Consider the following 16,650-nt stretch of genomic DNA (forward strand, 5'->3'; position numbering starts at 1 on the left):
CTTATGAACATTTGTATAAATCTCTTTTCTGGGGCATTAGCATACCTACTAAAAATACCAAATTTTGAAATCAAGATACTTTGTCAGATTCTGCTGTTACACTAGTATAAATCCAGAATATCTCCCTTGACTTCAGTGGTGTTACTCCAACCTAATTTATGCATATCTAATTGAAAAAGTAGAATCTGACTGACCTGACTGAATTTATCCCTGTTACAACTTCACTGAATTCAGTAGCCTTACACCAGAGATCAGTTTGTCCCCTTGTTTCTGGAAGGTTTGGAAAACGAATGCATGAAAGCTCAATAGTTCCTTATTTTTACACAGTTCACTTCCTTTTTCAGGTTTTTGGTTTCAAATGCACATCTTAATGGAAAAATGTAATGTATGTTAAATGTACAATTCAGTAGCATAGTATATAAAAAACTTTATTTTGGAGAGTACAGTCTTATTTATATAATAACACTCATTTTAGGTATCTACATTATATAAATTATACAGATACACACACACACACACACACTTACACAAATATATATGAGCGATTGTACATGTTTGACTCCAAAAATCTAGCCATCTGCATACAAGAGAAGTGAGTTACAGTTCTTGGACTCACACTTCAGATATTCAGACCTTTATAAGTTAAAATTTCAGACATAACCATTTCATTAGCATAGTTGTTTTAAGCTGAATATGTGGATCTATCCAGGTTCTTACATTGGTCTCCTTTGTCATAGTATTTGAGTATCTGTGGATTGGTTTTGTGACCTTTTATATCTAATTTCCAGTGTCTGTGTGACTTTCCACAGAGGTACATCAAGAAGTTGTGCTTTGTTAGGCTGTAAATGTACAAGATGTGTAGTATGCATTTTGTGTACCAGAGACATGTTTAATTCCTGAAAACCAAATTTCCTGCCTGTGTACTACTACTTGAGTTGGCCGCAGATGGTAGTAATTCCTTTTTCATCCCAGGACTCTGATTCAAGAATATCTGTAGCAATATCCTCACCTGTTACTGCTAGTATAAATTCATTAGGCACAGGGTGAAAGCCGAAGGACATTTAAATCTGTTAAAAGTAAGATTGCCCTATAGAATCATACTGTGCTCTTAAAGGTAGTAAAACACTGACCAATTTACATAATATCACCATAAATTGAAATTCTTGCTGCAGAGTACCCTGGGCTAAGGCTCGTCAGGCCTATTTTGGACGCGGAAAGAACAAGCAGTCCTTGGATGCTGTGGAAAAAGCAGCTTTCTTTGTGACTTTGGATGAAACTGAGCAGGGATACAGAGAAGAGGATCCAATGACTTCAATGGACACATATGCAAAATCTCTGCTGCATGGCAGTTGTTATGACAGGTACAGCAATGAGCAGGTGGGAACAGTGCCACTTAGTCACAATGAGCAGGTGGCTATTAGCCAGGATAGGCAGGGATGGTGTCCCTATCCTTTGTTTGCCAGAAGCTGGGAATGGGCGACGGATCACTTGATGATCACCTGTTCTGTTCATTCCATCAAGGGTACCTGACACTGGCCACTGTTGGAAGACAGGATACTGGGCTAGATGGACCTTTGATCTGACCCAGTATGACCGTTCTTATGTTCTTAGGTGGGAACAGTGCCACTTAATCACATTACTTTACTGAAGAGGATTCTGGTTCATGTGTAACGTAGTGTGGTGTTTACCTTTTGTGTCTATCCTATAATTTGCACTGCATATGCTTGTGGATTTTGGTCTTCTGGCAATCAACTCATCGCTTATTATTTTACCAGAGTTGGTGTTTTTGTTCAATCTGCTACCTAAATCAGTCACTTTTTTCTATGTTTCTTAAGCATCATATGTACCTATGTCTTGCATTTCATAATTCATAACCAGTTATAGTGTCATATTCATGCTGAAGTTGGTGAGTAACCACTACAAGCAACATTCAAGTTTGTGATGATGTTTGGCCCCCAAGAAAACTTTAAAATTTCAGATTTTCTTTTGGTTAAAAATAAATGCACTTGTCTATTTGAAAACTTAAAAATTTTCAATATCTGGGTTTTTCAAACAAAAGTAAAATGGTTAAGTGCCTTTATTATAAAAAGAAAAGGAGTACTTGTGGCACCTTAGAGACTAACAAATTTATATGAGCATAAGCTTTCGTGAGCTACAGCTCACTTCATTGGATGCATTCAGTGGAAAATACAGTGGGGAGATTTATATACACAGAGAAAATGAAACAATGGGTGTTACCATACACACTGTAACGAGAGTGATCAGGTAAGGTGAGCTATTACCGGCAGGAGAGTGGGGGGGGGGGGGCGGGAAAACCTTTTGTAGTGATGATCAAGGTGGGCCATTTCCAGGAGTTGACAAGAACATCTGAGGAACAGCGGGGGCGGAGGGGAATAAACATGGGGAAATAGTTTTACTTTGTGTAATGACCCATCCACTCCCAGTATTTATTCAAGCCTAAATTAATTGTATCCAGTTTGCAAATTAATTCCAATTCAGCAGTCTCTCGTTGGAGTCTGTTTTTGAAGTTTTTTGTTGAAGAATTGCCACTTTTAGGTCTGTAATCGAGTGACCAAAGAGATTGAAGTGTTCTCCGACTGGTTTTTGAATGTTATAATTCTTGACGTCTGATTTGTGTCCATTTATTCTTTTACGTAGAGACTGTCCCGTTTGACCAATGTACATGGCAGAGGGGCATTGCTGGCACATGATGGCATATATCACATTGGTAGATGTGCAGGTGAACAAGCCTCTGATACTGTGGCTGATGTGATTAGGCCCTACGATGGTGTCCCCTGAATAGATATGTGGACACAGTTGTCAACGGGCTTTGTTGCAAGGATAGGTTCCTGGGTTAGTGGTTCTGTTGTGTGGTGTGTGGTTGCTGGGGAGTATTTGCTTCAGGTTGGGGGACTGTCTGTAAGCAAGGACTGGCCTGTCTCCCAAGATCTGTGAGAGTGATGGGTCGTCCTTCAGGAAGGTTGTAGATCCTTGATGATGTGTTGGAGAGGTTTTAGTTGGGGCTGAAGGTGATGGCTAGTGGCGTTCTGTTATTTTCTTTGTTGGGCCTGTCCTGTAGTAGGTAACTTCTGGGTACTCTTCTGGCTCTGTCAATCTGTTTCTTCACTTCAGCAGGTGGGTATTGTAGTTGTAAGAACGCTTGATAGAGATCTTGTAGGTGTTTGTCTCTGTCTGAGGGGTTGGAGCAAATGTGGTTATATCGTAGAGCTTGGCTATAGACAATGGATCGTGTGGTGTGGTCTGGATGAAAGCTGGAGGCATGAAGGTAGGCATAGCGGTCAGTAGGTTTCCAGTATAGGGTGGTGTTTATGTGACCATCGCTTAGAAACCTTTATTTATTATGATATAGTTTTTAAATACAAATCCTAATACACAGTTGTAAATCATAACCTTGCATTGCCAGATTCACTTGATAGGCAAAATTCACAGAAGGCATCAGCTTTTTAACTCTGTTCACTTTGGTGGAGTTGCACCTGTTTTTGCTTCTAGTGCATTTGGCCCAGTGAATTTATAGGCTGGTTATTTCTGTAGCATGTTTTAAAATCTTTTCTATTCTGTTGTCACCTGGAATTGTATGTGCTGGTGTATCTAATTGAATGAGAGAGATTCAACAAAGTGTCACTTCGAATGAAAACTTTTAAACATACCAAAAAAAAAATCTCCATTTTTTTTTTTTTAGGTGGTTTGACAAAACATTCACTCTTGTAGTGTTCAAGAATGGCAAAATGGGCCTGAATACAGAGCATTCTTGGGCAGATGCTCCTATTGTTGGACACCTTTGGGAGGTGAGTGTTTATATAGCTGACAAAGTAAGGTAATGGAAGGGATTATCTCATCTTGGTTACTTCTGTTTTGTGAATCCTGAGGCTAAAGTTTGTTTCAAGCTACGCTTACTAAGAAAGTTGTGTCTGATATTGTGAGTTCATAGTATTTCATGTGATAAGCTTTGAAGTCTTAATGGAAAACTGAAAGGTCACTGCTTCTGCTTTGACTGCTGGTCCATATGTGTATTCCACTGTGGGTACGCATGTGCTCCATGTGCCTGAGACCAGAAAATTCTTGCAAGCAGTGTCTGTTGATTTGCACCTGCATCTCTGCTCTCCTCATGCTTTGCACCACGAGTATAAGGTGCAGGGTGGCCCTACTGCCTCTCCAGTTCCTTCTTACTGCCATATGGTCTGTGTCAGAATCTCCCAGGGTCTGGAGTGTCTCCTTTTTTCCAGACTTCAAACATATAAATATCTCAAAGTTTTGTCTTTAGTGATGGTGTTTAGTTTTATTAATTTAGTTAGTTAGATTTCCCCCCCCTCCCCGGGAACCTGTTGCCTCCTGGTACAGAAATTAGATTATGCCCAGAGCACTGGGCATCAAAACTGTGTCTCCTGCCCTCATTCTTTCTTGGTCAGAAATGACCACCAGCACTGCCTATGCTACCTTAGTGAAGCACATATCTGCACCAGGTACAATATCTGTCACTCCATCCCTAGCAGAACCTGACAGGTATTCCAATTCCACCTTAAAAAGTGGCTCATGGAAAAGGTTATTTGGACCCAATCAGAACTCCCCCTTTCTCCTGTACATCATCCAGAGTCAGCAAGGAGCATGACAGAGGATGCAAAAGTCACAGTATCCTGGACCTTCCACATCAACTCAACCTCCCCCCACCCCGCCAATAGATATTTTTGATGGGATGATTGGGAGTTGTGAACCACTACTGATGCTATTTTCACCCAATCCTTGCATATACTTGGTCATCTAGCACTCTTTTCCCCACAGCTGGAGTGTAATAACAGATAAGAGGGTGCTGAATATCTTCCATTCCAGCTATATCATCAAATTTCTCTCCAAAATCTCCTTCCGTATACCTCTTCAGGGACCATTCTCACGAGGTGATCCTCCTCCAGGGCACAGAATCCCTTCTGCAATGGGGAGTGGTAGAGTAGGTGCCTCTTCAACATCAAGGAAAGGGTTTCTATTTCTAGTAGTAGTAGCACAGTTCAGACGTAGTGGCTTTGCCATTTTCCCATATTTAGACAACTGGCTTTTTGCGGGAAGGGCGTGCTTAGAAGCCCTTGCATCAACCTCATTGCTGCTTCATCTGTTATCTCTAGGAGTCTATGTAAACATGGAAAAGTCTATCCTGACACAAAAGCAGATTATAGAATTTATAGGAACAAGTCTAGACTCAATCAGAGCAAGGGCTTATCTCACACCCATAACAATTTGATAGCTCAGATCATGCACAACCCTTGAACATTGGTTCAGATTTCCCTTTTTCTCTTGGGATGTATAGCGTCGTGTTCTTCTGCCATGCCATTTGTCAGACTCCACCTACGTTGCCTGCGGGCTTGGCTCCAAATGGAGTATATAAACCAAGCAAGCACAATGTGAACATCAGAGTGAGGGCCTCGCTAACTTGATGCAAAAATCCTGGACAAGTCTGTGTGGGTGTTCCTTTCCTATCCCTTACACCCAACAAGATGATAATTCTGGATGCCTCTCTGCTAGGCTGGGGAGCCTATGTGGACAGTAACGTGGTGCCGGACACTTGGACGCCCCGAGAAATCAGAATGCATATAAATCTCCTGGAACTCCAGGCAGTCTGCGAGGCTTGCAAAGCATTTCTACCATTCATCCAGTCTCACCATTTAATCATAGTGTCAGAAAATATAACAATCATATTCTACATAAGCAACCAGGGAGGAGCGAGATCCATTCCCCTGGGTATAGAAGCAGTCACCTTATGGAACTGGTATATCAAAGTGAGAGCTACACAATTCACTAGTGAACAGCATCTTCACTCAGTGGGGAAACCCCACTTGGGACCTGTTCGCTTCTAAGGCAAATAGGAAATGCAACACATTACTTCAGGGGAGCTCGGGGAAAGCACTCCAGAGGTGATATTCTCCTACTGCTTTGGACAGATCACTTCAGCTATTCTCTTCCCTCCCATTCCACTACTAACTCAGGTTTTACAGATGATTCGACTGGACAGGGCATAAGTCATCCTCAATGAGCCCAAGTGGCCTGGAGAATTCTGTTTTCCACATCTACTGCAAAAGCGGTCCCATCCACCTGTCAGCATTCGGTCCTCTCAGATCCCTTGACTCAGGAGAATGGCAGTCAAATATCCAAACCTGGATGCACTTCATCTCACAGCTTGTTATGTGGATGGCATCAAACCTAGAACATACCCTCTGTGCAGAGTAAGAGGAGATCAGGGCGCTGGCGTGGACCAGCAGACACTGCTTGCAAGAATTTTCAGGTCTCAGTGTGCTTACCTACAGTGGAATACAGATAGGGACCACACACCTTGAAGAACTCAAGTTACAAAGGTAGATAACTTTCCTTTATCTTTAATTTGCACATGTAGTTGTGCACACAGATTTATTTGGTTTATAATCTGTCTGTGACATGCATTTCATTTAACCTGTGTGCATATTTCTGAAGTTCTTACTTTTTGTGCTTTTTATGAAATTGTGATTGTGAAGAATTTGAGGAAGCATACTCTCAAGGGTGAACACTCTTTTTTTTTTTTTAAACAATTCTTTTACAGGGCTACAGATTTACATGTTCAAGTTGTTCATTCTGATATATACTTTCAGTGAGTGGAGTGAAGAAGTGTCCGCCCCTTTTTTTTAAATGCTCATCTGTTTCTCTGTCTCCTGGCCCTCCTATTTTATTTCATTGTCAGCACAGCTCATTGCCCCAAAACCTTGTTTTTTCACCTTTTGGAGTTTAAGCATATATCCACCCTTATTGACTCTCTCAGCTCTCAAAACCAGTACAAAAAGGGTAAATCTGTTGCTTTGGAGACCATTTCAACTTTATGTGTTATACGTTTGTCCAAAGTGTTTTGTCTTTTTTCATACATTTTTGGTATTAGCTAGTAGTTTTTAATATTTCAGCAAGGAATATCCACATCTAAAAGCCTAGTAGTCTTTCTCTCATCCCTAATTAGAAATTGCAAAGGGATTCTGGGACTGAGATTGCCCCAAAGAGTCTAATTCTGACTAGCTTTTCTATTCAATCACTAGAGGGGAAAAATTCTTCTAATTCTTTGTTTTAGGGAAGCACTGACTATTATTTGTTTATCTCCTTTCCTTAATATAGGTGCTTTTAGGGTGGGGAAACAACTTCTTGCTAGCATCTTAGAAGCCTAAGAATAAATTGAATTTGGTTTAATTTTCTAAAGGATTAACTTCTGCTAGCTGATTATACCTAAAGATATAGTAAATTTTAATGATTAGATTCTAAGAACCAGTTGTGTACCAGGTAGTTGGCATGTTGTGTCTGTCAAGTGGAGAAATTCAATAAGAAGCAAAAGGTTGAAAGTATGTATGGAATAACAGGTTTGCTACAAAAATGCCCTGTTCTGTACTCAGTTTGTGTGCTACCACTGTGTTGAGCAGATTCAAATATCAACTGGGACTCACATTGAGAAGGAGTATGTAGACATCCGTGGAACAGTCACTTCGTTCTCTAGTCTAGTTTACTGTAATGCTGCTGCTGAGACCTCCACAAATTTATGGAAAAGGTCTTTATTGCATTTGTGGTAAAACATACTGTGGAACTCCCATTTTTACAGGAAAACTGTTTCTGTTCATTTACGAAATCAAATATTTCTACCATGAATACTAGCAGTCTATAAAAAGTGCTTACAATAAACAAAAAAGCAAAAGAGACAGCATTTGTGTTTATCTAGATATTTTTACAAGCCTTTATTTTCTAAATCAAGAGGCAGCTCTTATCTAGAATCAGGCTAATATCCAACTAGCTCAGTCTCTGCTTTTGTTAATACAAGGCTGTGGTTTAAAACAAACAAATCCATTGTAGTGGCACTTTAAGAAAACTCCTGCACCAGAGCTGCACGCTTGCTCTAAATACCAGAGAGAGAAACTGAATGTTCAGTGCATTAATGAACATGTGTGCAGATATTGTTTTGCGTTCTGAATCTAGTAATTAATATTTCTGTAGGTCAAAACTGGAATTGTTAGCCTAACTCCAAAATGAAATGCATTTGAACTCTGTAACCTGGAACTCTTTATTGTATAATACATGTAGTTACATATGTCTTGTTCTTTGCAGAATGTTATGTCTTCTGATTGCCTTCAACTGGGCTATACAGAAGATGGTCATTGCAAGGGAGACATCAATCAAAATATTCCTTTCCCCACTAGACTACAGTGGGAAATCCCTGAAGAAGTAAGTCCAAAACCACAGCCAAGTTCCTAAGTTCATTTTATTTCTCTGTTTGTCAGTAGTTACCTTACGGAGAAGATAACTTGCACCACTATGCGTCAGTTCATTTGAGCCTTTTCGGAGGTTCAATTATATGTGTTTCACATGAGGAGCCTTGGGATAAGAGACAACCACAGCAGTTGGGTTTCTTAAACTGAGAGGACTTTTATTAAAGGCTTTCCTTCAAAACTGTTCAATTTTCTGCTCAGATTATTAGTAGGACCTTAACTAGGTTGCACTCGGTAATTTGTGCATAGCAGCACTGAAAAATGGCCATCCATAATTTTTCAAAGATTTAACAGCAGCACTCTAGTGTCACTAAGATTTCAGTATTTCATTCAATTTATGCTGCAGAGCACTTGTTTGCTATGTAATATAAGCAATTGTTCATTTATAGCTTACCTAAAATACATGTTGTTATACACTAACCTTGCATTTTTAATTACTCACTAATACATAAAACGGTGAATATAAGTCAGTTGAGTGGGGATGTCTGCAGAAAATGGAGCATTTTCCCTTCTTTCCTTTCCTGTATTTTATGTGGGGCCCGAGGAACCAGAATCCTTTATAAATGTCATCATATAATACTATTTAAGCTCTAGTGACTTAGAAAACATCTCAAAATAGAAAATCATAACAATTTTGCTGTATTCCTGGAAGCATATTGACTTCCCTGATTTTTTTCCATTTTTTTAGCATATGAGAGTTTAAATAGCTTTCTGGTCAGATTTTTTTTTAGCTATTTATATATGAATGAGCTTTTTATCATTTTCTTAAAGAAACAGTGCCATTATGTATGTATTTAAAAAAATTTGTTGCTGTTCTTAGTGCCAAGAAGTGATTGAGAGGTCCCTGTGCACTGCAAAATCTCTCGCCGATGATGTGGACTTCTGTTGTTTTCCCTTTGATGCTTTTGGGAAAGGGTTGATCAAGAAAGCCAAAATAAGCCCTGATGCCTTTGTGCAACTTTCCCTTCAGCTTGCTCACTATCGGGTAAGAAGCTACAGAATGTCATAAAAATGGATATAATAAAGCTGTACCATGGCTAAAAATATACAGACATCTTATATGCATAGGCTTCAATCCAACTTCTGTTTAAGTCAGTGGAGACACTCCCTTTGACTTCAGTGGGAGTTGGATCAGGCTCTAAATGGTCTGCTAGCTAGAAATTCAAGATTCCAAAGGTCATTTCTATGACACACACAGAGATTGTTTGCTGCTTAATTAGTAATCTATTTACAGAAGTCCTGCACTTAAAGGAAATGGATTTGATTATCTAGTAGGTATTTTTTCATTTGTAATATCTGTTATCCTAAACCATACAAATTTAATCATATATGTTTGGTTACTTCAGTAGTGTTCCTAGATATTTAGACTGTGGTTTCTTTCCTCTTTGGTTAATCCTCTGTCAGTAGTATGATTTTAGACGCATCTCTGTGTGTCAGAACGAGTCCCCATTCCTGTTGTTGACTTTGCTTGGTAGCTTTTCTCAGTTTAAGGTATTTTCACTCCATTTTTCTGATGCTGTTGTAGATGGAATCTCTTTTTAACATGATCATAGAAATTTAGACTTTCTCACTACTGCAGCCAATTTTCTCATCCTGAATTCTGAAAGTATCCATGAATGCGCTTTATCAGGCCACCACCCTGAGCAATAGTTCATGTCATTGTTACTTGCAGTCTTCATTAGAAGGAGTAACTGGCTTGCACACTTGTCCTGACTTGTATTTTAACCAGAAAGTTGCTGATGCATATTAATTGGTGATGTGTAACTTCCTTGGTAAATTTTAAAAGTAGTGCATGGGATGTAATATGCCCAAGTACAGTAATATATAGGAACCTTTCCATTGACTGTTCAAATGGGTTTTGGATCAGGCCCTGTCAAGCTATAGAGGATTGTGAAGGGAAAAATTGTGCGGGATAGTTTGTGTTAAGCTTTTGGTTGCTTTCATCAGAAATTTTGGGAAATAGTTGTTGAGCCAGTTTTGTTTTCAAAGACTTTAGGATACAGACTGTGTTTCAGGTTTTAGGATGAAAGGATAAATACTTTAGTTTGGTCAGTTTAATTTATGGTGTGATTTTTTTTTAAATTGGTTTCTATGCGCTTTCCTTGATCTGCTGCTTTATAACACCAGATTTTAGTCTGAGTAGATTTTTCAATCTTTGTTTTTGTCTCCAAGGACATGGGAAAATTTTGTTTGACATATGAAGCCTCTATGACCCGCCTGTTCAGAGAAGGCAGGACAGAAACAGTGCGCTCATGTACTACTGAATCGTGCAATTACGTTCAAGCCATGGAAGATCCAACCCAAAGTGTAAGTTCATTGCAGCAATTCATGATAAATTCCCATCAATTTTGTGTACATATATAGGCATCTGGTAATAAAACACAGACTTCCTGTGACAGTACACTAGATGCATTTACTACATTGTCTACCAACCCAGAAATAACATTAGCTGTACAAATAAACCCCATAATAGGTTTTAAATGCTTAGGAACTACTATATCTTTCTTCCTTAATGAGGAATAAATGTCTAAGTTTGGATCTACACTGCAAAGTTTTGTATGCATAGCTATGTCAGTCAGGGGGTTGAAAAAACAATACCCTCTATCTGACATAGCTATGGCAGTAAAACTCCCAGTGTAGACACAGCTATGCTGAAAGAGTGCTTCTGTCAACATAGTTAAGGTTTGGGGATGTAGTGGTGTTATGTCAACAGAAAAACTCCTTCTGTTGGCATATACTGCATAAACACTAGAGGACTGTGCCTGTATAGCTACACCAGCAAAGCATTTGTCGTATAGACAAGGCTTAAATGCAGACTAGTGGTGATAATCTGTACTTCTGTATCATTGCAGCAGGATTTCAGAATTGTTACATAAAAAGAGAATCGCAGTAACTAAAAAACAAAAAGTGACCCTTTTCTTTGCAACTCATAATTTTCACAAATATAAATCTCTTCACATTTTTTGCTTAAAAATGGTTTCTTAGAAGGAGAAACTGAGCAAATGAATGCTATTGCAAGGTAATTTTCTGTAATGCAAACTACTGTGCTAGCTGTTTGTGTTTTACTTTTAAGAAATAAATATTTGATAGTGGTTGTAATAGTACGAATGCTGACAAGGGAACACAAACATTTCTGGATGGCATCCTCTGATAATACCAATAAAACACTCTACCTTACATAGACATAGAAGAAAATATTGAACTGCAGTGTGGCTCTTCTCCTAGTTTTTATCATGAATTATGCAGCTGCTGTTCATCTCCACTCTGATTATATATTAAACACAGTGGTTACTAATATAGAATGCTGCTAGTTATTTTTAAAAAAAAAGCTAGCAGAACTTTCTTTTCTTTAAATGTTTGAACATGTTAACATTTTATGGCTCAGTTTTGTGTTGGTTCTTATTTACCCAGAATTTCTTGATTAGAAACAGAAGCCATGTTAATCCTTTTTGCTGTAGTAGCCATAATGTAGCATTATGGCCTCACTGTGAGACTGAGCAAGAGAACTCCGGGCCTTGTTATGGGTAAAAACTTGCTGGGAGGGGGAAAGGTTGTGTGGCTTTTTTACACAGATGTTTAATAAGTAAATGTCATGGGAAAACCTAAACAGTTAAGAGGTAAATGGAATATGTTCTAAGTAAAAGTTTTCTTGACTGTGAATGTCTCTTTAAGTGAAGCAGATAGTTCTGCTACTGTACAGTTGGTAGGGTAAAGTCCTGTTTTACAGCTGTGCAGTGCAAGTCAATGTCTTGTGAACATACTGTATTAAGATAACAGAAAACATGTTCATTTTACGCAAGTATTGCCCACATACTGCTCAGTCCAACAATGTGAAAGGTCAAAGTGAGGACACATGTACAGGCTGAATTATGTCTGTTGAAATTGTCACTTTTGAGTTTACAGCTACAAGTAGGCATATTGCTGAAGACACCTTTGTGACGCCACCATTGAGTGTGTGTGTCCAATTAACATCAAGTTAAATATCATCTTTGCAACTTCCTGATATTATGTAGTTTTAAACCAAAATTCACAGTTGAAATGGTTATTTTACCCTATGATCTCTTAACTTGGTGCTCTCAGACTGATAGTGTAAAGTACTACAATATGTCACATTTCACAAGATCACTGTTGCCTTTGAGCTTGGAAATTACTTACCTGATTTTTCAGACGTGCTGAGCACCCACAGCTCCTGTGAACTTCAGTTGGAGTGCTAGCAATATTGAAAATCAGGCCGAGAATTCAAACTTAAGTTTTAGAATTGTTTTTATTTATGCAGTATAAAAAGTGCTTTTCACCCTGTAAACTTACTGAATGCCATGGCAGAAAGTCACTGGAAACTGTGGGTGCGCAGCATCTATGAAGATCTTTCTTTAGGTGCCTAGATTTGAAAATCTGGGCCTGGGCTCATTTCAGAAAGTTCTGTGACAGTGTCCTAATATTTGGCCAAACATTTTAAAGGTAAAGGTTATGGCCAAGGTTTTTTTATTACAGTAGGTCAGATGATTCAACCATCTCAATCACTTGACATCTCCAAGTCCTGAATGGGCTTCTCTGAAGGCAGTACTTCAGCCTCTGATAGGATGCTGTTTCTACTAGAATACTTTTTTCCTTTCTTTATTTCTACATCTGATTTTTTCCTCCCCCATTTTTCCTGATCTCTGCTACTTCTCCTTTTTTCTGTTTTTTCCTCCTGCATTCCCCTGTGCACCTTTCCACCCACCCTTGTTCTTCTATCCCTCTTTGCCACTCTTCCCCAGTGGCTTCTTCTATTGGATGCTATCATTATCTCAAATAACTAACAGGAGAAGTATTACCAACTTCTTATGCCAAACCAAGTAGACTGTCTAAGACCCTGTAGGGATAGTACACCATGCTGTGATGGGAGAGGGCTCGGGAAGAAGTGACAATTTATCATGCTGTGAGATAGCACACTGGGTGTATGAAATAATCTGACAGAATGTGCTTGACTATCTAGAAAATGACCGTTTTATTTAGGAACTAAAATCTTCTATTGCTATTGACGGCACTATCTATCAGCCTCCTAAAATAGCTGTTAAGCTCCCAGTTCTTTCATCAGTTCGATCAGACCTGCTTTTTGTACCTGTTTAAGCAGAGCTAATACAAAAACAGAGTAAGATTAGATTCTTTTTGAACTATAATCTCTCATGAAGCTTGATTTGAAAAGATGCACAATGAAGAGGCAAACTTCATAGGGCTAGTGTTGTAATCATATCTCATGCTGTACCTGATTCAGTGAGTTATATCTCTCAGTTCTAGAACTAAATGTACCTTCACTACAGTTCTACCAGAAACTATTGACATATAACTCCAGAAATTGAAATATATGTTAAAACTAGAAAAGTTGGATTTTTAAAAAAATCCATCCCAAATTACTTCAAACTTCCTTTCTTGCTGTTGGTGGTAGTTCCTCATAGCTGGTTTTTGTTGCATACTTTGTGTTGTACTTGGCTTTTAGTGCTGCAGGTTTTGATTTTGATTTCCCAATTTGAATACCTTCTGTCTGTTTCCTTGGTGTGTTTTTTTTTATTATTCTTTAGAATGAAAAGAGGTGTAAACTACTCAGGATTGCTGCTGATAAACACCAGCACTTGTATCGCCTTGCCATGACTGGTGCAGGCATTGACCGCCATCTGTTCTGCCTTTATGTGGTGTCCAAATACCTTGGTGTTGAGTCTCCTTTCCTTAAGGAAGTAAGTAACCTTTCTTGGTTGCTATCCAGTTGTGCAGCTTCATCAAGTAAACAAAAGATTAGTTATCAGTAATTAGCTTTTTCTGATATGAGTTTACTATAATTTTATGTTAAAATGTGTCGTTCTAAGGAAAATGTGAGATTGAATTGGTTACGCTGACATTTTGAAATACATTAATGATGCTAATTTAGCCCTGGTCTACACAACAAAATAACTTCCCTATAATTATGTTGCTCAGGGGTGTGAATAATCCATACCCCTGAGCGACGTAGTTATACTGATCTAAGTACTGGTGTAGACAGCGCTATGTCAGCGGAAGAGATTCTCCTGCCGACATAGCTACTGCCTCTTGCAGAGGTGGAGTTAAGTGTTAAGTCTTCACCAGAAGCACTACAGTGGCACAGCTGCAAATTTGTAGTGTAGATCTTCCCGTAGTAGTATTCAGCTTTATAGGAGACTCGATAAGATACAAAGACACAACTTGCAGAAAACTATTTTTGTAGAGTAGTAGGTATCAGCAGTGGTTCAAAGAGATGTGACAGGTATTACAAAAAGAATGATTGATAGTGATCAAGGCAGTGGAGTTAGGCTTTTAATTTTCCTCTAGATTACATTACTTACATGTAAGGTGAAGTCACTGTAAAATATCACCCTTTGAAGTTAGTTTGCTTAGGAAACCGTATATATGTTACGGATTATCGCACGAACAGAATATTATCTTGATCAGTGGTTCTCAACCCAGGGTCCAGCTAGCAAACAGCTGCGGCCCAGCTATGTGCTTTAATTACAATAAATAAATAAAATAACCACAGCTGCCTGGCCCCACATGTGGCGGGGTCCAGGTCCTGGCTCCAGCTGCCCCACCCTGCGCGTGGCGCTCTTGGCCCCACTCTGTGGAGGAGTCTCTGGGCGGGGAGCGCTGGACAGAGAGGTCTGGTGGGGGGGATAGTGGGGTGGGCGCTGTGGTTCTCAACCTGCGGCCCACGTAACACGGCCCACAATTATAAATATAGGTTGAGAACCATGGATCTTGGTTAATAAAGTTCTTTAATTTCATTATATAGTTTGGGTTTGTAAGGTCTAGACATGCAAAAATGGTGCAGTATTGCACTTTTTCTCATAGATGACAAAAATACTTTGCTGCTTCATTCCATAAAAGATTAATCACATATGGGATCATTGTCTGGGTCACAGAGATTAATGAATGTAATGATCAGGCTGAGGAGGAAAACAACTTTTTGCAGTTTTCCTTAGTCCTGTCTTGAAACTGGTGTGCTATAACTAGAGATTACACAGAACTCTTACTTTTTTGTAAGGGTTACAGTTTCTTAATACTTTACTGGGCAAATCAAGGGCCTGACCCAAAGCCCATTGAATTTAGTGGGAATCTTTCCACTGACTTTAGTGGGCATTGGATCAGATCCCTAGTGATCACGCTTATTTCAGCAAGCCTTTTCCAAACATGCTACTAACAGGAACTTAATCTGTTTTCTGTATGGGATCAATGTCAAGACCTTATGTGCTGCTCTTTTTTTAACATAGCTTGTCCTGAAATATAGATCATTCATTTTAACCTGTTCATTCCTTTGGGAATGTTTATTGGAGTTCATATTTAGTAGTAGTGCTTTATTAAGCAAAGTCTTGTAGCTTAGCTTGATCACAAATACTTAACTGCAACACGCAAACTGTCCATATGCACATTACTCTGGACTTCATATGCTCTAAAGGTTTTGTCAGAGCCTTGGAGGTTGTCAACAAGTCAGACACCACAGCAGCACATTGATCTGGAGAAGAACCCCGAGTTTGTATCCAGTGGCGGAGGCTTTGGACCTGTAAGTTTGGGGGTTTTTTAAACATATTTTATAATGCATACTTCTTAAACATGGGCTTAATTTGCATGCGCTTAACTTGAAACTTTCATCTCAGTAATATGAAGACTGAAGACGAGTTGGGGGATTCTGAAAGTATGTGTGTTAATGTTTTCCTTTTGTATGTATGTGCTGAGGAGCATCTGTTGTCTTGGCTTTGTTCTTTTCTTTCAGACTAGGGAAATTGGGTGGGTCTTGCAGAGGAATCCAGGTGTGCTAGGCAGACATAACTATACCATGAAAGCTGGTGGATGGGGGCTTACTTCACCTCTTACTTGTGGTATTTGTGTTCATTATGACACATTTCTATTTTCTGCTGAACAACCACTGAGGACACAGAGTAGCTGCTGATGAAGGCTCATGTGTACTGTACCTATTTTTGTTAGATTCCCTCCAGTCAAAGGTGGGGATTGCAGTATATATGCTTTGTGATACTGTACTCTCTGACCAGCTAATGAGCCTGAAAATACCTTTAAATCACATCCTTGGTATGATCTTTATCTTTTCTCTAGTACATTGAGATACATTTTTTTAAAATTGCAATGCCATAAAATAAGAGTGCTCCCCAAAGGGGTGTTCAAATTAGGAGGCTTCTAAATAGATATGATTTTTTTTCCAAGTAAGACTTTTACTTACTCAACAAGACTAAGTGAAACTTTCCCCAGCAGCATTTGAACCTCTGAAATCCTTTCTATGGGGTAGTTTGACTTGAGAAACGTTTCATGAACCACAACATCCAGATTATATATAGCCAGTAATTAGTATCCAAAAGAGGACACTTTTGCCAACAGAGAAATGTGT

The 16,650-nt window shown here is 39.0% G+C and overlaps 1 protein-coding gene across 3 annotated transcripts in view; it reads left to right on the forward strand.

Annotated features, from left to right (window-relative positions):
* The window catches only part of CPT1A (carnitine palmitoyltransferase 1A), a 69,070-nt gene that overhangs the window by 46,239 nt on the left and 6,181 nt on the right, over window positions 1-16,650 (forward strand). For all 3 annotated transcript variants that reach the window (XM_074954712.1, XM_074954711.1, XM_074954713.1), the window contains 7 exons: window positions 1,173-1,361; window positions 3,701-3,806; window positions 8,110-8,226; window positions 9,091-9,255; window positions 10,443-10,577; window positions 13,829-13,981; window positions 15,709-15,813. In XM_074954712.1, coding sequence (XP_074810813.1) covers window positions 1,173-1,361; window positions 3,701-3,806; window positions 8,110-8,226; window positions 9,091-9,255; window positions 10,443-10,577; window positions 13,829-13,981; window positions 15,709-15,813 — 970 coding nt within the window. The remainder of the gene's footprint in view (window positions 1-1,172; window positions 1,362-3,700; window positions 3,807-8,109; window positions 8,227-9,090; window positions 9,256-10,442; window positions 10,578-13,828; window positions 13,982-15,708; window positions 15,814-16,650) is intronic.

Source organism: Natator depressus, chromosome 6 (assembly GCF_965152275.1).
Source record: "Natator depressus isolate rNatDep1 chromosome 6, rNatDep2.hap1, whole genome shotgun sequence".
In the NCBI taxonomy this organism is placed as follows: Eukaryota; Metazoa; Chordata; order Testudines; family Cheloniidae; genus Natator; species Natator depressus.